The following is a 22,818-nucleotide window of genomic DNA, read 5'->3' on the forward strand; positions in this document are numbered from 1 at the left end:
CTCACTCTCCTGCAGAGACCTCAGATACTCTAAAGCCTGGGTTCAGCTGGCTACCATAACCCTAGTGGACATTACCCTACCTGCTATAGGAGTCCTGTCCCATGGTAGAAGGAGGAGATAGGAGATATTCAGATAAGTATGACCAAACATTTGATTTTCCAAGTCTTCCCAAGGATTTATCATCATTGGGGTATGCTAACTCTGGGATTGAGGCAGTAGGCTCACCACAAAAAGACAAGCAATGAGGCAGGCCATATTTACTTTTGGGGAGCCCACTTTTTCCCTTCTAGTACTTGAAGAATCAATGTTAATAGATTGTGGTGTGAACTTGGAGTCAGAATATCTATGTTTGACTTTCATTTCTATCACTTAACTAACCATGTGACTGGTCAAGTCACTTTATTTTTCTGATTCTGTTCTTCTGTAAATTGGAAATGATGATAATAATAGTAATAACTACTCTCACACAGATGTTTTTTGGATAAAATTCAGTAATGTATATAAAACACTTTTTAAAAAAATTATGAAGTGCCACCTAAATGTAGACTAATTATTGTTATCATTCTTGGTAGGATATTTCCATGACTCTAGAGAATAACTCTAGAGACTTCTATCTGTATTTTCAGGCCAGCTCCCTAGGTCTGTGATCTTGTGATTGCTTCTCAAAGGAATCTGCTGACTTTTCTTTTTTCTTTTTTGGATAAGTGGAATGGGATTGTGATGAACTGAGCATTTTTAAATAGCCTCATAGATGAGACCTCCTGAGGATATGAAAAATAAATGTAAATTGCTGCTCTTCCCTATGCTCCACTCCATAGCAGACAGGTGACTCCTAGCTTCATTGAAGTCAGCTTGTGGTCAGAAGCCTTGGCATTTTGTTCCCCTAACTAGTGGTCTCATGCCATGATGCTAGAACTAATGTCCCCTACTTCTGACATCTCAGTTTAAAAGACCCACTTGTTATGGACAAGGCACAGAGGATGCATATTTGAAAAATGGCATAGAGCATTTCTTCAAGGAGCTTACAATCTAATTGAGGGAATAAAATGACTATACAAGTCTCTGTTATAAAGTAAAATGTGATCAAGGGAAGCATAATTACAGAAAATTCCTTTTTGGTTCATAGAGGAAATAGCATCTGAGCTGAGACTTGATGGAAAGGAAGATCAGTTCACTATGTAGGGATGGAAATAGATAATATTCCAAGCATGAGGGACAGCTTACATGAATCCTTCCCTGTTTCTTCCCCACGGATACCCAGAAAGCACACATACCTAAGGGGATAGGAACAGAAACTTGCAGCTTCTGACTTTTCTAGTCCTTCAGTCCCTTATTCCTTGCTTTTGGAATGAAAAAACTATTATAATTCAGAGATGCTTTCCTTTTTTAACTCACTTGCTTTCTCCATCTCAAGTTCTTAGATAAACCAGAGGATGTACTACTGAAACATCAGGCCAGCATCAATGAACTCAAGAGGACACTGAAGGAGCCCAATAGCAAATTGATCCATAGGGATCGTGACTGGGAACGTGAACGGAGGCTTCCTTCCTCACCAGCCTCATCCTCTCCCAAGCATGAAGAAGGAACCCCTAAAGGGACTCCTGAGAAAGCTAATGAGGTGGGTCCTGTGGCCTTGGGCTCCATAAAGAAAGATGGGCTGTGGGAATTGGGATTATACTTAGGTTTTATCGCGTTTATTTTCAGCCCCATAATAACCATTTTTGGTGGGAGAAAAAGATGGAACCAGGGACCATAGATTCATTTACTCGATGTTGGAACATAAGATGTTGGAGTTGGGGTGAGGGAGAGTTGTTGAAGCCTGAAAAAAGAAATTTTAGGGCCAAGAAAAAGAAGAATATATTCTCTACTATTTTGCATTCTACTGGCAAGGAAACTCTTATTAACTAACATATCCAATAAATTCTAATGCTTATTGTTTTTTTAAAAATTAATGACAAAAATAATTCTTCAGAGCACAGGTGTAAATTTCTCTATTGAAAAGGTGAAAAAGATAGAATTTTATATTCGATTTTTATAATTTTAAAGTAGTGTTCTAAGTACTTTCTATAATAAATTGTAAAAAATATTTACCTATATTTGTTATGCAAAAGACATTTTCTCCCTAAAATCTAGCAGGATTATTAAGTACCATTGTTTAACTGTTGTTGACATTCAGTAATCATAAATAACAGCTTACATTTGTACAGCTTTTTCTAGCCATCGTCACAACAGTTCTTGGAAGTAGATAGTACAAATATTTTTATACTCATTTTAAAATTAAGGTTCAGATGAAGGGACTTGCCCAAAGTCAACTAATTAAGTCTTATAGCCTTGAATCTTAGTTTTCCAGCACCATGTCCAAAGAACATGATATTTTAAATTCTTTTGTGATATTTCAAAGCTCATGAATTTCTTTTACACATGAAGATTTCTAAATAACTAAAAGAAGATTAAATTATGCTGTATCTAGATATAATGTGAAGTTAATATATCTGTTTTAATTCCTTAAAGATTATTGATCGGCATATGAGATATGTGGTATTTCTATATTAATCAGAATTTTAAATTAACTCAGCATTCCCCATCCTTAAAGAATACTGGACTAGAAATTAGAATACCTGAAATTGCGTTCCACCTCTAACACTTATTATCAACCTGACCTTGGGAAAGACCCTTCTTTTCTCTGGGACCTGATTTCCCCATTTGTAATGTGGTAGCAATTTGAACAACCTACTTTACAGGGTGGTTGTGAGAAAATTTGTAAAACTGTAAAGAACTAGAGAAATGTGAGTTAGTATTAATATATCAAATTACAGAGTTTGCTGTCTTTATTTGAACATCAGGAAGTAAGATTTCTTCTATAAGGAGTAATATAAGCTGAAGGTAATGTCAAAACTCTTAAGACAAATTACTTGAAATGTCCTAGGTATCCCCAACCCTAGAGGTAAAACCTAATGTTTCAATCCAGCATTGCCCGAGGTAGGTAGCACCGAGCCCTTCTAAGCCATGCTTAGTATCTCTGTCAGAGACAGGCTTTTTGAACAAAGGGACTGACTGGGTGATGGTATGGGAGTTAATTCTGTGAAAGCACTCATGATTTGGAAGTCTGTTCCTAAAGGTGTGAATGGCAAACTGGCAGCTGGACTGGTTGTCACATCTGTGTTTACCCTGCTTTCAGTGACAGTTGTTTCAGTCAGCTGTGAGGCTGGTTCTTGGTGCTGGAGCAGGGCTTGGTTCTGGCTCCACCCCTGAGATAACCTGTCAACAGGCCCTGTCCCTTCTGGGATTGTGAGAGTGGGGCTGAGGCTGTGATGGTACCAGCCAGACTCCTGGAGCAGCTTGGATATGTATGATAATCCTGGAGCAAGGAATGAAGGATGACCTCAGCCTTGGCCATCCCCTGAGAGCATCCTTTCAGAAGAAGGGAGGAAATCTGCTTCCTTACCCTCACTGAGGGGTGGAGGGGAGTACCTGAGAGGTGTGTAAGCTGCTAAAGGTGATGTTTGGGGGAAGGAAAGGTACTATAGCTGAGTCATAGGGAGGAAGCATCTCAAATGGCAGAGGGCAGAGTCTGCAGAGAGGATCCAGGAGCACTGCTGGAGTGGATCCAGGGGCACTGCAAAGTGGATCCAGGGGCACTGCTAATGTGGATCCAGGGGCACTGCTAATGTGGATCCAGGGGCACTGCTAGAGTGGATCTAGGGGCACTGCTGAAGTGGATCCAGGGGCACTGCTAGAGTGGATCCAGGGGCACTGCTAGCATTTGAATTGAGGAATTCAGAGGGTGAGTTTAGAAAGAGTGTGTCCTGGGACTTTTAGGAGCCTGAATTCTACCCACAATTATGATCTTATGGTTCCCAACTCCTGTGATCCATGAAGGAAGGATAGATAGCAAATCAAAAAGGAAGGAGCTGAGTTCATTCCCTGAACTCAAATAATGGCATTTTCACTGAACTATGCAATGAATCCAGTTTTGTTCCCACCAAGGAAAGCTATTTGAAAGAGGCCTGAAAATCCTTTTTCTAATACTTAAACAAGAATAAAGCTGGCTGGAATATCCATGTAACACTTTTGAACCTAATAGGTATCAGATACAGACCTTGGGATCTTCATAAGGGTTTCCATTCCAATTAACCTAATCCTATGGATCACTTCTAGAAATAAACTAGGAGCTCTGACTTCCTCCCTCCAAAGCTCCATACTGCTCAGAGTCTTTTCCTGCTACATCTAAAGCAATTGTATGATAAAGAATGATAGAGAATAGTATGATAGAATGCTGGACTTGGAGTCAGCAAAGATTTGGTTTCAGTGTCAACACTAGCTGTTGTGACAGTGAACAAGTCATGTAACTCCAGTTCCTTATCTATAAAATGGGTATAATAGTAGTATCTACCTCCCAGGAATGATGTGAGAATAAACTATAATATATGGATAGCATGTTTGTAAACCTAAAGCCTTAGATATGTGTGTGTGTAGATATGTATTATATATGTATATGTATTATGTGTGTATGTATATATAGATATTATTCTACCTCTCTGAACCTAAGTTTTTTCATTTGTAAAATGAATATAATAATACCTACATGGTTCCTACTTCACAAGGTGTTAAATGAGATAAAGATTCAAAATATTTTGCTTGTGAACCTTAAAGTGTTATATAAATGTTAGCTATGAATATGCTTCCCTGGCACTTCCAAACCAGATGCTTTATACTGCTGGGTTTGAACCAGGGTCATGTGAGGAAGGGCTGAGTGTTCATGGAACATATGTCCGTCTTTCTTTCTCTCTATCTCTCCCTCTCATCTCTCCTTCCCCCTTCCCTTTCCCTATGCCCCTGCTCTCCCTCTGCCTGGGCCCTGCACCTTCCTCCCCTGCAGAGCCAGAGAACAGAGGACGCCTCCCAGCTGGAGCCGGGAATTGCCTTAGCCCTGGAGTCATTCATCCAGAAAAGTCTTGCGTCGTCTCCTGAGGTTACTGTCCATCCTCTGTCACCTGGGGGACTTTCCATTTCCCCTGGGGACTCATCTGTCCCCTTCTCAGGCGTGGTGGGTGGGGAAAGGGTGCCTTAGTCGTAGTCCAGAGGGGAAGTAGAAGACCTTCCAGCCTCCAGAAAGGGCAGCCTAAATGTCCCCTTCCTTAGAGAGCAGATTGTCTCCTGGGGAAGGGCTGAGGAAATAGTCTTTCTTTCCCAGTGTCTGGTCAAACAGGCAGAATTTGCTCAAAGCTGAATTCTGTGTTGACTGAGGGCATCAGGGTCTCCCCAGAGACTTGTCTTTAGATGGTTCCAGGAAGCTCCTCGTGTAGCCCCCTCCTTCCTCCTCTGGCTCCTTTAGGGCCTGTCAGATTCTCTGCTAGAATCGAGACCTCCCCCAGTACCTAGTCAGATAGGGCACCTGCTGGGCTCTGTGCCTGAGGTTTAGGGTGGCTAGAAGGCCTGGCTGTCCCTTTCCTCCTTCTTTGCTCTCTAAGACTCATCCCTGGGCTTGGTACAGGGCTCCCCAGAGGAACACATTCTCCCAATGGAATAAAGAGCAGCAAGCTGTTTCCTTACAGGATTTGTAAGCAACCTGTGCCCAAAGCCTGCACCAGGGAGGGGTGGGGGGCAGCTTGGAGAGCCCTGGCCATTGTCAGGAACAGGCAAGCAGTGCCCTCCTCCCCCACCCCCAGCAGACAAAAGGAGGGGCTCTTCCCCAAAAAGGAGCAGGGAGTCAGGCGCAGACTACTCTGGCACAGATCATCCGTTCTTCCTTGCGTCCCAGGGACCTCTTGGGGTGTCTTCCCTTTGTTGCCTTCAGGATTTTGTTTGATCCTAATCCATTTTCTAGTTAGCTCATTCTTCCTCTTGACTGGTCTATTTAGCGTAGAGAAGAGATGACTGAGGGGAGATAAGTTCCTTCCTTCAAGCGCTGTATGTCATGTGGAGAAGGAATTAGACTTTTGTTTTACTTGGCCCTGCAGGAAGAATTAGGAGTAATGGATGAGAGTTGTGCTTTTAAGCTCCATTTAAGAAAAATGTTTCTAACAGTAAAAATCAATGTTGAGGCAGCTCAGTGTTGTGGTGCATAGAGCACCGTACTTGGAGTCAGGAGGACTGAGTTTAAATTTGACTCCAGACACTTAATTAGGTGTGTGACTGAGCAGGTCACTTAACCCTGATCTTCCCCCCCAAAAAAAAAAACAAAAAAAAAAAAAACTGATGGTGTCAGTAGTTAAAATGGGGAAGTAGTGAATTCTCTTTCAGTAGAGGTCTTCATGTACAAGTAGGAAGGCCACTTTTGAGAATTTTATGGAGAGTATTCCTTCTTAGATAAGGGTTAAACTAGACATTTTTGAGCTAGAAGGAACCTTGGAATCCATCAAGTCCAACAATTGAAACAAGTTAAACGAGAAATTAAATGGCTCATCCATATAGCTAATAAGGACATAAGTCAGAACTTGAACTCAGATTTTCTTGACTCCAAGTCCAGGGCTCTTTCTCCTTTGCATTTGCTTCCATTGATCTCTGGATCAAAGATCTCCATCTTTTCTCTGAATCTGTTTCCAATCAAGTCTGCACTGGGAAGAGCCCAGGAGGACCTTAGTGAATCTTCTGTTTAAAGGGGTTATTTCCTTAGCAGGTTATGGATGAGCTTAGGGGCTCAACCTATTTTGATTGGGTGATTCCTATAAACCACCCTTGGATTCGATTCTTCATGATAAAGGGCAGCATGTTCCACATGTCTATGCTGACTCCTACTGCTTGAGTCCTGACTGGGGTTCACCTATCCCCAGTGCAATTCCCTTCTCTCATCAGCATTCCTCCCCTATAGGATTTGCTGTTAAAACCCAGTCCCTAGCCACCGTCACAGTTTTGATGCTATAGGACAAGGACAGGCTTACAGCAGAGTGAGAAGGGGTTGGAGAATGGGGCCATCTCTTGGGCCCTCATGAAGCTGACTGAGATGTAAGCATTTCTGGCTAAATTCTCCCGGATACACCTTGCTACCTCACAGCAGAACCCTTTCTTCTTCTTTACCAGAGTAGATTTGTGAGTCTGCACTGTTTCTCCCCAAGGATGGGGAGCCCAGTAGCACCTTGTCCAGAACAAAACTGCTCAGTTCATCATGGTTTCCATCTATGCCCCTTTGGGTAACTTTCTAATCCCCTTGTTCAAGGGGTCTTATGAAAATGATTATAGAGTAGGATGCATGGCAGCTAGGTGGTACAGAAATAGCGTACTAGGCTGAGAGTCAGAATGACTCATCTTGAGTTCAAGTCTGGCCTCAGACACTCACTAGCTGTGTGACCCTAGGCAAGTCACGTAACCTTTTTTGTCTCAGTTTCCTCATCTGTAAAATGAGCTGGACAAGGAAATGGCAAACTACTTCAGAATCTCTGCCAAGAAAACCCCAAATGGGTCTCACAGAATTGGACATGATTAAAAAATCATTTAACAACAGGCCTAGGAGTCCTTTCTCCCAACTTGACTTTTAACTTTAAAGCTGATCTTCCAGCTATTTCACTAACTTATTCTACCATTTTTTCTAGGGTTTATCTTACCAGGATATGTGTGTTATCATAAGGAATCCAAGTCCTTACTAAATTCACCCCCTTCTTGTTCCTGTCTTTGTCCTTTCCATGCTGTGTGGCCCAAGGGAAAAGCCCTCCAAACCAAAGAGGATCAATTCTCCTTGGAGCATGGAGACCATTCTCCACTAGGTTAGGGCTTCTTGTTTGTCTGTGGCTAGGTAATTACTTGGCTTGGGGTATGACCTTGTCATTAACTCCGACATATTCATGCTGTTTGTAGGTAGCTTTCCTCAAGGGTACAATTAGCTGGTGGGCCCGTTGGGCCTGATCAGAGATATCAGCTGATAAGGCTGAAGAGGGACCCAGCCAATGACTTTGTGTAAAAAAAAGACTTCTTTTCTGGCTTCAGCAGATACTGGCATTCCTCTAGAAAAATGTTCTCCCTTGATCCTAGGGAGTGGCTGATCTTGGATTCTGACAACTTAGAGCATATGGGCTACTCAGGCTGAGTAGTATCATCTCAGGGAGTAAGGAGTACACAGAATCTAGAACTTAATTTCAATTTTTTACCCTTTCTGCAGGACTATGTTTAAGCTCTTTTGAAAATCAGGCTTTTCAATAAGGATGATATGGTTTTAAAAATACTATTCCCTCTTCTGTACTGTATTTTTGACAGCTTGAAGATTCAAACCAAGAGCCACTGAGTGTGAAGAGAGTCATTTTGGTCTGCTGTAGGAGGGCATGATTATTCTCCCTCCTGTTAGAGAGAACACATTGGAGGCTCTGCCACATCCTTCCCTCTGCCTCACACACACAGGATCCAATAGGTCTCCTCTTTCCTCCTAATTGAGCAGGTGTGGCTTAGGTGCTTTGGGACAGGTAGGAGATTATAGGCAAGAGCAACCCAGCAACCCAAGTTTTCCCAAGGAAAAAGGTAAAGAGAGAAGGTAAACCAAGACCAAAACCAAGTGAGAGTTAAGGTTTTAGATTAAGGAGGGGAACAGTCTGATTCATCAAAAAGCTGCCATCTTTGAGCTAGTTTTCCTCAAAATCTAGTTGTCTCTGGACAGCTAGCTTATCAGTCCACAAAGGTGTATTCTGGTGACAATTAGAACTATCTCTCATTATAATTTTTATGCTAACTTTCTTTGGGACCGGGACATCTCAATACTCATCCTCAATACTAATCAGAGTAACAAAGACAGGGGCAGCCAGATGAGGAGGTGAGGAAAGCGGTGGTCCTAGAGTCAGAAAGACCTGACTTCAAATCTAGAACTTACTAGCTGTGAGATCTTGCTTGGGCAAATCACTTCTCCTCAGTTTCCTCATCTGTAAAACTGGAATAATAATAGCATCTACTTTCCAGGGTTATGGTGAGCAGAAAATGAGATTATATTTGTAAAGCATCATGCCTGGAACTAATTAAGTGTTATGTAAATATTAGCTATTAATATCATCATTATTATTATTTAAGAACCCCTTAACCCAAGAATCAGGAGATAAGGGATTCTAGTCCTAATTCTGCCCTAAAAAACTATACCACTTTAAGAAAATTACTTGTCCTTTCTGAGCCATGGTATTTTTTTCATCTTCTAAAATCAAGGGGTTCAACTAAAATCCTTTCCAACAATCTATTAATCGGTTTCCCTACTTATAAAAACTATTTATAGTGTTTATACTAATACCCTGTGCCATTTCATAGAATTGGGGGGGTTGTAGTAATGAGAGAAAGCCCTCAGTAGAAGACATAAGAAGGCCACTGGTATTTTTCTTCCTTTCCAATGCCCTCCCTCTTGGTATCATGAGGGCAGTGCCATGATATCTACCCTTTGGTATTTGCATTTTTTCTTTCACTGATGATGGAAGAAACAGCCTTCTGATTTCAGCCTCATGCTAACTGTTCTTGCTCCAATTGAAATGCAGGGTTCGGAGCACTGGGTGTTTATAGAAAGAGAGTGCTCTCAGCCTGAAGAACTTGTTCTCAGAAACCTGAGCACCCCACAACCAGAGGAGCCCCCAGCCTCAGTCACACCAGGTGATCTCGCCAGCCCGGGGATCTCCAAGGTGGATGTTTGTGTGGATAAGTTCAGAGTGGAGGTGGCCACTGAAGAGTTAGTCAGAACGAAGGGGCAAGAAGAGACCTGCCAAAGAGGAAAGATGATTGCAAGTCCCGAGGACTTTGAGTCTGTGTGGGAAGATAACGTGTGGACTCAGGAAGGCTCAGAAAGGACTTCACTTGTGGCTAGTCAGGCATTAGTGGAGAAAATTCCAGATACCTCCCAGCCCAGGCTTAACAGCAGGGAAGCAAGCCTTGCAGAAAGCAGAGCCTCGGCCAACCAATTTGAGGGGCAAATGGAGCTCAAAAGGGAGCTTGAACAATTCCATGCCTGCAGACAGCCTTCAGCCACAGGGTCGGGGGCTCAACAGGAAGTATGTGGGATGAAACCTTGGGACTCCTGCTCTGAAAATCCTGCCTTGGAGAAGGAAGATACGAAAGTGTCTCCAGAGGAGTCAACCAGAGCAGATTCCAGTGATGAGACAGAGTCCTCTCCAGCAGAAAGGAGCTTCTACTTAAGTTTTGCAGACAAAGAACAAGAGGAACTGGCATCCTTTGTCCCTGAAGATGAGAAGGTAGCAAAACTGGGCGCCATCCAGGAAGACCAGAAAAGCCAAGTAGCATTGGAAGATGGGTCAACAGTAGCTCCTGAGCTTAATTCCAGAGACCAAGTGGTCTCGAGTCTTGGCAGTAATATGGGTGTGTCCTCAGAAGGAGATGAGCCCCCAGCTATAGATGTAGGGTTAGATGAACTCAAAGTGCTTTTAGAACAACTGAGTAAAAAAACATCTCTAAGTTATAAACCAACTGACAACGAGAAGAGCCCCTATGAGAGGAGAGAAGGAGAGTTACTTGACCGAATAGGTGGCAAATTCACAGAGGAAGAAATGCCCAAGACGGGAAGTTCCATAGAAAAGGCTCAGAAAAACCTCCCAGATGGATTTGAGAACCACTTACCAAGCCAGGGAGGAAGTGAGTCCCCAAACACGGATGCAGATCGAGGTGCTGCTAACCATCCAAGGGTTCCACAAGGAGATGTGGAAGGGCCGGACAGACTTAAGGAGGACCATTTTCTGTTCCAAGAGAGGTCATTCCACACTGTAGAAGGAGATGCTGAGCTGAATGAAAATAAAGCCTCTATAGGATTTCTTCAGATGGAAGGAATCATGATGAAAGACTCTGCCCTGGCTTCCCCAGGAAATTCTGAGGCCCTGGCAGCTTGGGAAGGTTGTACAGAGTCTCCCCCTCCAGGAGAACAGTGGCCCAGCAATGGGCTCTCTCACACCCAACATCCCACTGTCTTTCCAAAGACTGTCCATTTTCCAAAGGAAAGTCTGGGGACCAACGACGCGGAAGTCCCTGATATAGCTAAGACAAAGGATTTGCCTGCTACCAATGGGAAACCAAAAGATGGAGCCAAGCAGACCAAAGCAGGAGGCCTAGTGCTCACTGCCTTGGAAAGGGAACCCAAGCAGGGGATAGCTTTCCAAGCTAGTGGTCACGAGGGCTCCCAGGAAGACATTAGCAAGACCTCGGTGGCCAATAAAATCAAGATATTTGAGCGAGGTGACACTCATGGTGCAGATAACTTCTGGGCAAATGTAGGTGATTCCAAGACCCAGCCAGGTGAGCAAGCATCCGAACCCTTCCCGGGGCAGGTGGAGCAGCAGCGTAACAAACTTGTGGAGCTGGGCTTTGTCCAGCTTCACCCCCCCAGCCATGTCTCTAGCCCCAAAGCCACAGAGCCTCCTGGGTCAGCACCAGATACTGGTCACTTCATAACTAAACCCGGAACAGCCGCAGATCCTTTCAGAACTGTGTTCATTGCCCCCGAATTGCCCCAGGAGATGGATGAAGTGCTGAAACACGCATCCGTGGATTCTGGCTCCAAGGCCATCTTGGCAGAAGCCAGGGTAACCAGCCACATGAATCCCTCTCTCCTCCAACTCCCTGCTCTCCTCCCTACCTCCCTATGGAACTGACTGCATGTTTTTGTGCTTCTTCCTGGAGCATGTTCCTACAGCTTCACCTCCATCACCAAGAGCAGAGGGGGCTTGGCCATCTCCGTTTTTTTTCGTTTCTTGGTTTTTCATAAGTAACCTAAGCTTATACCTGACTCCAGACAGTTGCTCCAGTGACATTCTCCCTTTGGTTGGGTCAGAAATACCACCAGTGACTGACGTAGCATAATCTTCCCAGCCTGGAGCAGAAGCAGGGTGGTCTCGCTGCCAGCCATGATGCATTGTCCTCCCGGGGCCCCTTGCCTTATCATGTCCCCCCCATCCTGCCTGGCTTCTTTAAAGATTGTCCCCTCCTCTCCTGCTCCCCACGCCTACCTGGGACAATCTTTCTGTCCTGCAGCCTCTACCCATTCAGTTGCTGCTCCAGCTCAGCGTCACCTTCCCTTTCTACCTCTTTAAGACTAACCCTTTTCTCTGATCCAGAGTAAGACTCAGGAGCCCGCTTGGGAAGAGAAGGCCTTGTCGGGCTCAGCAGCTAAGGGTGCTCCAGAGGAGGAGAGTCAAGCGGCTGGGCCCCGAGCTGCCCAGGTCTCTGCACTTCACCCACCCCCTTTCTGGGCCACGACCGTACATGCTTTAGCCTAGGCTCCTCCACTCCTGCTGCCTGTCTCTGGCCTGGAGCCAGGTCCCTCATACCTCTCAACCTCACAGAAGCTTCATAGGTGGGGGCTTGGGTGCTCCTTCCAGCCCAATTAGGGTGGTCTTGACAACCTTAATCTCTGCAGAGACGGTTTCTTTGAATTCATTTTGAAACTTCCAAATGTCTGAGACCAAATCAACCAGAAAAGCTTTGTGGCTAATATTTATTCTTTAAACGCAGACTCAGAATGGAAGGAAATGAACCAAGCAGGTAGCTCTCTCTATGGGCATTAGTCTCTGGTGGGTGGGCCAATTGAGAGGTATGCATGATAGGTAGGAGGGGCCTATATCCCACTGTGCTTGTCAATCACACTGATGGCCCCTGGCCTCTGGCCCCCCCGGGGCTGAGGGTCCAGCCTGGCCATGCCCTTCATCCTCCTCGGGGCCCCCAATAAAGGTGCCCAGCTTCATTTTGCTTCATGCCTAGAGTAGAAAACAAGGATCCCTGTCCCGAGGAGGAGGAGGAGGAGGAGGTTAAAGAAGTTGTGTCCTGGGGCCTGGGGGTGCCGGCACCCCTGCTCCCCAACGGGCCCGGTGGAATTGACAAGCCGAATCCGCTTCCTCTCCGAAATTCAGAGCTGGCTCCAGCCTCCCTGCCTCCTCCCTCCCGCGGACTCCTTTGCCGTTTTGCAACGCCGGACTCACTTCATGTCAGGGCCGGGGTCTGAGCTGCCATCCGTGCCCCTTGCACAAAGCTGCTTCTGACAAGCTCCAAGAACCACACCTTGGGGGCCTCGTGTCCTGGGCGGGCATCCAGGCCGGGCTGTGTGCTTTTTATTCGCTTCTGCCTTCGGTGCCTGAGCTGCAGCCCCCCGCAGCTCTCGGGAAGGTTTGGGTTTTCTGACCTGCATTGTGGTTTCGGTGACGCTCTTGGGGGACTCACTCCCTACTGCCGACCTCCCTCTTTTGGACGTTGACCTGTGCCTGACATTCACCCTCTTGATTTTTGTCTCTCTCCTCTGTGTTCCTTGACTTTCACTGGTGTTTAGAGAGCGGGGCTGAGGGAGGGCTCAGAAGAGAAGGTCAAACCCCCCCGTGCCAGGGCCCCGGAGAGCGACCTGGGAGACGAGGACCAGGACCAGGAGCGGGACTCGGTCTTCCTGAAGGACAACCACCTGGCCATCGAGCGCAAGTGCTCCAGCATCACGGTCAGCTCCACGTCCAGCCTAGAGGCAGAGGTGGATTTCACCGTGATCGGGGACTATCACGGCACTGCTTTTGAGGACTTCTCCCGCAGTCTGCCCGAGCTTGACCGAGATCGGAGCGACTCGGAGGCCGAGGGGCCGGTGTTCCCTCGGGATCTCGACAAGGCGGCCCCCGGCCGGGAGGAGGAGTCCAAGGCAGCAAGTGAAGGCCCAGAACGAGGGGCCTATCCCGCCCCTGACATGCCCCACTTTGAGGTAGGGTGGGAGCCGCGAGCGCCCGTGTGCCTCCCAAGTCTCCGTTGTGTCAGCGTGATCCCTGTCTGGTATTGCATGTTCCCCGGGCCAGGGGCCGCCCCCTGGGGGCCTTGCCTTGGGCTGCATGGCTGCCCCCAGCCCCCTTCGCTGCCTGGGTCTGTCTTAGCATGTTTGTTGTGTCAAAGACTTGTCGAGAATGCCGCACTAACTCCTGATTGTTCCGCCCTGCTGCTCCTGGCCCCACAGCATGGCTGGGTGGGGGGTGGTTGGCTAGAGATTTCCCCTGCGAGACTCCGCTCGGTGCCGGCCTGGGGGCTGCTTCCTAGGCAGTGTCCGAGAGCCCTGTATTCCCCGGGCTGGAGAGAGCGGGCTTCAGGGGGGCCGCTGAGGATAAACGTCTGGGGAAAAGAACGGGATGTGCAGAGTAGTGAGGAAAAGCCCTGCGCCCAATCGGAGGGTCTGGGTCCGCCAGCTCCGTCCTGGCCCTCAGAAGCAACGTGACGTTGGGCAGAGCAGTTAGCTCTTCTCTGTAAACGAGAGGAAGCTGGCGTCATGGGGACAAGGCCGGCTTGGCTGTCGAGAAGGCTCGGATCAGAATCCCTCCCCCTGGCAGGGTCGCCATGAGGCCGTGGGAGAGCCACAAGCTCGAGGTGCCCCAGGCTGCCCTCTGAGAGTGTGTGTCCGGCCAAACGGCCGTGCGGTCGGGGATAATTCTCTATGCTGTGAAATCAGAGGTCGTGGTTCTGAGGGTACGGGACAGCTTTTATAAAGGTGATTTGTGACTGTCAAGCAGAGTCAAGGGATTAGGGACCATTATTTTTAAGACAAGAGAAGGAGAGTAGGTGAGGGGCTGGGGGTGGGGAAAAGTGCTGGGGAGGGTCTGTGTGGGCTGGTCTTTGATTTCTCTCCTGGGTCGCACCATCTGTGATTGTTTCTCTGCCACTAGTGCAGAGGGGTAGCCACCGTAGGCTCATTATTGAACTGGGTCCTGAAGGGCAATAGAGGGAAGAACATGGAGATGAGCCAGCAAACAGCCTGGAAGGATTTCAAGATAACTGAACATGACTTGAAGTATCAGAAGGCCAAGTATAGGTTTGTGGAGGCAGGATTAGTCAGGGTAGGCTTCCTGGAAGAGGTGGCAGTGGAACAGGGGGAAAAGCACTGGACAGGGAGATATTGGACAAATCCTTTTCCTTCGAGGGGGTCCTGGTTTTCCCCATTGTAAAATGAATAACTTGATTAGACAAGTTGGCCTATAATGGATAGAGCACTAAACCTGAAGTCAAGTAGATTTGATTTTTGATCTTGCTTCAGATGCTTACTAACTGTATGATCCTGGGCACTTAACCTCTGTCTCAGTTTCATCTATAAAATGGGAATAAAACAGTGCCTACCTCCCAGGGTTATTATGAGAATAAAATGAGGTAATATTTGCAAAACACTTTGAAAAACTCAGGGCATTCTGTAAATGTTAGGTGTCATTATTATTAAGATTATTATGCTCATTATTATCTAAGGTCCCTTGCAGCATTAAATCTGTGCTCTCATGATCTGTCCAAAGGGGAGAGCTGGAATAATCGCTCTCAAGCTCCTTCTGAGCTCCAGTAGTTTAAAACTGATCTTAGACAAAAAGTAGATTATACAGTACAGACAGAACCCCAAATGTGGAGTGGGGGTAAGAGGCATCAAGAAGTTTTGGCTTCCCGCCCTGGCCTTGCTATTGGTTCACTTGGGCATCATCGTAGATTGTAGAAGAGGAAATCTAGTCCAAACTCTTCATTTTATGGAGAAAATTGGGTCCCAGAGAGGATCACACCAATAGTAGGAAGCAGAGCTGAGGGTCCGGTCTAAGACCTTTGACGCCCTTGTGTTTTTCACAAGCTGCCCTCACTGCTGTGGGCCTCAGTGAGAATGGCACCGCTGGGCCAAAGAGCTTCTCAGGACTCTTAGCTCTGAGGTTCTGAGACTTTCCGACCCACAGTCTACATTCCCAGGACATCTTTGTCTCTGAGCCCTGTTTTTATTGTCTCCCACCAAACTCTTTGGGAAGCTGTGGTGTTAGGAGATTTGGTTTCAAGTTCTGACTTGAGCACTTCTTAGCAATGTGACCGAGATAACTTTTTTGAACCTCAGTTTGCACATCTATTAAATTGAAACATTGCCTACTCTTCATTCATGGAGTTGTTGTAAAGGAAACACCTAGTAAACAAACTTAAAAAACCCCAACAAACTTAATTGCTCTTATTTTTATTACCCACATTTCCTACGGTGTCCCTCCTTGAGTCTTCCCTTCCCCCTTTTTTAAGGACATAAGGAATACCTGAAAATGAACATGAAGCAAGTTAGCCCCTCACTTCTGCAAAGAAGGGGGGAGTCCCATTCTCCTCTGCAGGGCCAGGCTGGGTCTTGATGATTTCATAGCATTCTGTTTTGATTGTATTGTTGTGTGCTTTCCATTTATGTCATTGTATGCATCATTTTCTGGTTCACTCTGCACCCTTTCATGTGCATTCCCGTGCATGACATAATACCGGATGCGAATGTGATGTTTTTATTTGCTGTTCCTGCCATGTCAGCCTCCTTTCACCCCCTTTGTGTATGACCCGTTCTGATTCCCAGTGTTATGACAAGCATGACTCCATGCACCCAAGCACGCCCTGGATGCTTCCCTCCTCCCCAGACTCATGCCCTGTCCAGGGTGAGGAAGTTCCCTCTGTGGAGCACTAAGTTGTCTCCAGACTGGCTTTCCAGACCGCATCCGAGCTGTGGTCCCATCCCGGAAGCCAGCAAGGCTCAGACATGTCCCAGAGCCACCGACTGGCTGGGGATCCCCATGCTGGGCCAGCTGCTAAAGACCGCCTTTTTCTCCCCCAGACTGTGAAGACCGAGACTGTGACCGTGAGCAGCATGGCCATCAGGAAGAAGATTGAGCCTGAGGCCGCCTTGCAGGCTAGGATCAGTACAATGGACACCGCCCAGGTGACTGCCCTTCCCCTGCTCCCCATCCTGGGCCTGCTCTTGGGAAGTCTCTCAAGGGGCATCTCGAGTAATGCCAGTAAAACTGGACAGCCCAAGTGCCAGTAACACCCAGGGAGCGGGGGAGTCCCTTCCAGCTCCTGACCCTCGGTGATTTCACCATGAGTTTGTGACTAGTCGGCTCACAGCAGTCCCTCAACTTTCCTCTTGTCACCAGGTGGATGGGGCTACAACTGGGGGGAAAGAGATCACAGCTTCACACTCTGTCACCACGGAAACCACCTGCACTTCCGTGGTAAGCCCCGCCTCCCGATGCCCCTGGCCAGGGAGGGAGGTGACGAGCGGTGCCGGATGGGTGCCTCTCAATCTCCTCTCACAGCACCAAGTACGGACATTATTCAGACCTTGAGCCTCTGAAGTGGGTTGAACTTTAGCAGATGTATGACTCTGGGTCTCAGGTATCCCAAGAGCCTGTGTCCTGAGTGCAGGGAGGAGGTGGACTCTGAGCCAAGCTGGAGGAAGGTTGGGCACTTCTGATAGAACGATTTTTCTGTTCAACTAAAGCTTAATCTGAAACACCTGTTGGAGTCTTATCCTGTACACAGTCAGGCAGTCAGTAAACAGCCTACTATGTGCTAGGCTTTGTGCTTAATCTTGGGGATCCACAGAAGAAGCCCTCGAACTAATGGGGGAAAAACATGCAAACCACTATGGACGAACAAACTAGATTACAGGCTAACTTGAAATAATCAACAAAGGGAAGGCGTTAGAATTAAAGGATATTAGAAAAAGCTCCCTGTGGAAAGTGGGATTTTAGCTGGGATTTGAAAGGAAGCACAAAGCAGAACTGAAGAAGGTGAGAATTCCAAGCTTGGGGAACAATTGGTGAAAATTCCTGGAGCTGGGAGTTGGGATGTTTTGTTTAAGAAATAGCAAGGAGGCCAGTGTCACCAGTTTGCAAAATAGGTAGCATGTCTAGGATAGGAAGGTGTAAGGTATAAAAAGACTGGAAAGGTCAGAGGAGGGCCAGGATATAACGGACTTTAAATGCCAAACAGAGGATTTTGTATTTAGTCTTAACTTTTTTTTTTTTCCCTGAGGCAATTGTGTTTAAGTGACTTGCCCAGGGTCACACAGCCAGGAAGTGTCTGAGGCCAGATTTGAACTCAGGTCCTCCTGACTTCAGGGCTGGTGCTCTATCCACTGTGCCATCTAGCTTCTTCCTAGTCCTTTCTTTTAACAGACTGGGAAGATTCAGAAGGGAGAAGTAATCTGCCATATAGGCTCACTTCATGAGTCAGTAACATAGTCAGGATCTTAAACCTCAGAGCCCTATTCTGAATTATTTTCCATTTAGTTCTTCCAGTAGAACATACTGGATATTCTCCATCCTTTTAAATGTTTCTCCTTTTATCCCCAGCATTTAGCACAGTGCCTGGCATACCATCAGTGATTAATAAATGCTTTTTGGATAATGAGATTCAATACTACCACTACCACTGATTATTGGTTAGTTAGAAATTAATAAGGAACTGTGGCTGTGGGAGTGTTTCTACACTAAAGTACACTGGTGCCCCAGGGGGAGTGCTCTGGGTGCCTGCCCACTCTTCCTTGGGCCTGGCAAGCCCTTGAGAGCCAAGTGTTGTTTTTGCAGGAGAATAGTCTGAAGTCTGGGAAGGGTGCAGCCATGATTCCAGGCCCGCAGACAATGGCGACAGAGATCCGTTCCCTTTCTCCGGTGAGTGATCCATCCTCCATTTAGTTCCATGGTCACCCAAAGCCCCCAGGCCTGGGGAATGGGATGGACCAGGTGGTTCCAGTTGCATTCCTAGAGTCGGGAGTATTCCAAGTTCCCTATGCATCCTTCATTAGGAATTTGTTCTTTATATTAAGGAGACATTTCTACCTCTGTATAGTTTCCTTCCATTGCCTAGTTCTGGCCTCTGAGACCAAGTGAATCAATTCAGTTTCTCCTCCAGTTGGCTTTCACATACTTGAAGACCATGGTTCTTCTCACCCTTTGTTCCTCATTCCCACCCCTGGTCTTCCCTGTTCCAGGCTAAATATTCCCAGTGCCTCCAACCATTCATCCTGTGGCATAGTCTCAGATACTTTGACTATTCCAACTGTCTTCCTGTCGACAGGATCCTTCCTGAAATCGGGCCCCAGATCTAAGCCCAACTGTCCAGACCAGGGCTGCCACTGCCTTTGTGGCTCTAGGGAAGTGTCCAGGGCCTGTTCCTACGAGCGGACCCGTGGCCAACCCCAACGGGGAGAAGCCATCATCTACCTCATTCTTCTCTCTCTGTCCTTCCTCCTGCTTGAGTTTGGGGGAAGGAGAGAGACATCAATGGCTCTCAAAGCAAGTGCCATAGTACCAACCTCGACTTACAAAGATCACTTGCCCCAGAGGATGTCCCCCAGCCTTGACCCCCATACTCTTTCCCAACATCCTTTTGAGGAGCCATGTCTCTCCTTAATACCAGGGGATGGGGTGGGGCTTGTGTCTCCTGCAGATCATTGGGAAAGATGTCCTGGCCGGTGCCTATGGGGCCACTGCAGAAACCCTGTCTACTTCCACTACTACCCATGTTACCAAAGTGAGTATTATTGGGGAGCTGGGGTCCATGGCATGCAGAGGCCTTCTACAGGTCTTAAGGCAGTGTGGGGCAGTGGAGAGAATGCTTGGTTAGAAACTGGAGACCCAAGTTTGAATCCTGGCTCTGCTACCTACTACCTATATAAACTTGAGTAGTTGCTTCATCTCCTCAGTCTCATTTTTCTCAGCTGCAAAATGTGGAGATTAATCTAGACTTTCTCTAAGAAACCTCCCAGCTCCAGATCTGTCATCCTGGGGCCCCTGGGGAAAGCCACGAAAGAGCTCAACTTAATCCAAGATTTGCTCCAAGCTCTCCTTATGACCTGGGAGAATTCCTTCTACTCAATGGCAAATTGGGCAAAATTAGAAATGGGAGGTTCTACCAGGAGATCATTGTACATGGCAAGAGCAAGATTATACGATGATCAATTCTGATGGACGTGGCTCCTTTCAACAATGAGATGATTTAGACCAGTTCCAATGATCTTGTGATGAAGAGAGCCATCTACACCCAAAGAGAGAACTGTGGGAACTCAGTGTGGATCACAACATAGAATTTTCACTTCTTTTGTTGTTGTTCGCTTGCATTTTTATTTTCTTTCTCAGTTTTCTTCCTTTTTGATGAGATTTTTCTTGTGCAGCAAGATAATTATATAAATATGTATGCCTATGTTGGATTTAACATGTTTTTTAACCATGTTTAACATATATTGGATAACTTGTCATTTAGGGGAGGAGGTAGGGTTAAGGGAGGGGAAAATTGGAACACAAGGTTTTTCAAGGGTCAGTGGTGAAAAATGATCCTTGCATATGTTTTGAAAATTAAAAAGCTTCAATTAAAAAAAAAAAGAAATGGGAGGTTCTAGACCAGATTGAGCTGAAGAGGACAAGAGGCCAAATGAGAAGTTCTAGACTAGATTGAGCTAGAGGGGACAAGATTCAGTTTCTTTAGCTCTACAGTAGAGAAAATAATTGTAGACTTGCTTTTTTCTCAGGGTTATTACCAATGAAAAAGAAATATTTTTTTGAGCTCCTGCTATGAGCTCAGCTCTTTGCTAACTGTGTTAGGGAAGACTAAAGAAATAAAGACAAGCAGCAATATTGTTCGAAGAATAACTGTGAATGACTAAATCACTCTGAGTATTATAAATACTCAGATCAACTATAAAGGACTTAGGAAGGAAGATGCTATTTATCTCCAGAAAAAGGATTAATAAATAGAAGACTGAATAGTATGGTCTTATATATATAAGGTAAATATCTTAGAGAGAAGGACCATGCATGTGTTATATTTCTTTTATTTTTAAATTTAATTTTGTAATATTTTGTGTGTCTATATCAAGTGGGAGCCTTCTCTAATTTGGGGTGCTGTAGGGACAGAAGGAAGGAGACAATTCGGAAAATAAAATAAAAAGAATTGTAATACGCATGATCCTTCTTTCTAAAGTATTCACATTTTAGCAAAGAAGGTTAAGAATCATCTGAAATGAGAACAAACTGCAAAATTTTGTGTATGTAGAAGTATAATTGAATACGGACTCTGAGGAGGGCTAGAAAGATTTGATGAGAGGCAGTTTGGGGTAATGGAAAGAGGTAACTAAGAGTCAGGAAACCTGGATTCAAATCCTGTTCCCTATACTAATTTTTTGACCACAGGAAGGCCACAACTATTAAGTCCCCAAATAAAAAGACAGGGTGATCTTTTCTGGCAGCAAATTCTTTGGTAATGATCCTTGTACACTTAATCTATTCATTAGGTCTGGGAGGAAAGCTACAAACTCTAATTGCTGTGGATGTGTTTGTTCTTGTTCCCTTTGCTGGGAGTTTAGAAGACAAGGTGATCAGTGGGAGGTTTTGAGCAGGAGGTTGGACTTCAACTGGTCTTGAAATATGAGTAGTATTTACATAGATGGTAGGCACAGGACTGAGAAAACATTCTGGGAGGCGGAGAGGAGAACCAGCTTGAGTTGAGTCAGGTTATAGAAGCAGGAATAAATGTACATATTGTAGAGTAACAAAGGCCCCAGCCAGACTGGAACAAAAGGGTTATGCTGGGGTGCTTTGGGAAAGAAGGTTGGCTAAGAAGGCTAAGGCCAGATGAGAGGGCCTCATCTCATTATGAGTTTCATGATAGAAGCACCACGACAGGCTATGAGCCTGGCATTAAGAAGAGTTCAAATGTAGCCTTAGGCACTTTTTGGCTGTGTGAGCTGAGCAAATCACTTACCCTTGTTTTCCTTACTTTATCTGTAAAATGAGCTTGAGAAGGAAATGCTAAGAAATGGGTACTCCAGCATCTTAGCCATGAGAAGGAAAAGCTAAGGAAATGGGTACTCCAGCATCTTTGCCATGAGAAGGAAATGCTAAGGAATGGGTACTACAGCATCTTTGCCATGAGAAGGAAATGCTAAGGAATGGGTACTACAGCATCTTTGCCATGAAGAGGAAAAGCTAAGGAAATGGGTACTCCAGCATCTTTGCCATGAGGAGGAAATGCTAAGGAATGGGTACTCCAGCATCTTTGCCATGAGGAGGAACTGCTAAGGAATGGGTATTCCAGCATCTTTGCCATGAGAAGGAAAAGCTAAGGAAATGGGTACTCCAGCATCTTTGCCATGAGAAGGAAAAGCTAAGGAAATGGGTACTCCAGCACCTTTGCCAAGAAAACCCCAAATGGGGTCACAGATAGGCAGGATTCAAATGACTGAACAAAGAGAGGGGGACCAGTCTGATTGATATATTGAAGGATATTAGACATGGCAGAGCATTTTGCCAGGGGATGAAGAAGGGAAGAAAGAATTGTCAGGATTCAGTATCCGATCAGATTTAATGAATGAGAAAAAAGAAAACTCAAATGTGTTTTCACGTTTTGAGTTTTCAAGTTAGGAGAATACACCTCTGCCTGCCACAGGAGCATGAAAGGGGAGAGTGCTGGGGGCCATAGATAGTTTTGAGGTAGTTATGGACAGACTTTCCATGGTGATGTTAGTAAATTAAAATTTAGAAATATCCCTGGATTCAAATCTCATCTTTTCCACTTGTTCCTTTTGTTACTTTAGCTAAATACCTTCACCAGTGTGGGGCTTACCGTTCTGACCTGTGAATGAAGATATTAATTGGACAAGCCTATTTCTAATTTTTTCTATGTCTTCCTTCAGACTGTGAAAGGAGGATTTTCTGAGACTAGGATAGAGAAACGCATCATCATCACAGGAGATGAAGATGTAGATCAAGACCAGGTATTTTGTCTGTTTTGACTAGAACCCTGCCCCTTGATCATAGGGCATCTGGCCATACAGGGTGTGGGCTGGGGAATGAGCCCATTTTCTACTGTTCTAAGCTCTGATTTGGGAGTAGGGAGTCAGAATGGTGAATGTCAATACATAATGAGGTCTGCCTTTCACCTGCCATGGATTGTTACCACTATGACTAATAGTATTAGTGGAATTCATCACTCATTTTCTTCCCTGCTCATCTCTCATACCTGCCCTTTATGCACTGACCTGCCCTCAAAAACAATGACCAGGAATTGGCCTAAGAGGTCAGCAAACTGGATTCAGAACTTAACTTTTGTCCCGACTTTATATGTGACCTAAAATATTTTCCCTCTCTCAGC

The 22,818-nt window shown here is 45.7% G+C and overlaps 1 protein-coding gene across 21 annotated transcripts in view; it reads left to right on the top strand.

Moving 5' to 3' along the window:
• EPB41L1 (erythrocyte membrane protein band 4.1 like 1) overlaps positions 1–22,818 on the top strand; it is a 105,579-nt gene that overhangs the window by 71,351 nt on the left and 11,410 nt on the right. For 7 of the 21 annotated variants that reach the window (XM_031953936.1, XM_031953934.1, XM_031953938.1 and 4 more), the window contains 10 exons: positions 1,415–1,618; positions 4,880–4,972; positions 9,435–11,480; positions 12,012–12,116; positions 13,217–13,627; positions 16,502–16,606; positions 16,821–16,898; positions 18,258–18,341; positions 19,120–19,203; positions 22,361–22,441. In XM_031953936.1, coding sequence (XP_031809796.1) covers positions 1,415–1,618; positions 4,880–4,972; positions 9,435–11,480; positions 12,012–12,116; positions 13,217–13,627; positions 16,502–16,606; positions 16,821–16,898; positions 18,258–18,341; positions 19,120–19,203; positions 22,361–22,441 — 3,291 coding nt within the window. The remainder of the gene's footprint in view (positions 1–1,414; positions 1,619–4,879; positions 4,973–9,434; positions 11,481–12,011; positions 12,117–13,216; positions 13,628–16,501; positions 16,607–16,820; positions 16,899–18,257; positions 18,342–19,119; positions 19,204–22,360; positions 22,442–22,818) is intronic. The other 14 variants (XM_031953946.1, XM_031953948.1, XM_031953947.1 and 11 more) reach the window with 8 other exon arrangements.

The sequence above is a fragment of the Sarcophilus harrisii genome, chromosome 2 (genome assembly GCF_902635505.1).
Source record: "Sarcophilus harrisii chromosome 2, mSarHar1.11, whole genome shotgun sequence".
In the NCBI taxonomy this organism is placed as follows: Eukaryota; Metazoa; Chordata; class Mammalia; order Dasyuromorphia; family Dasyuridae; genus Sarcophilus; species Sarcophilus harrisii.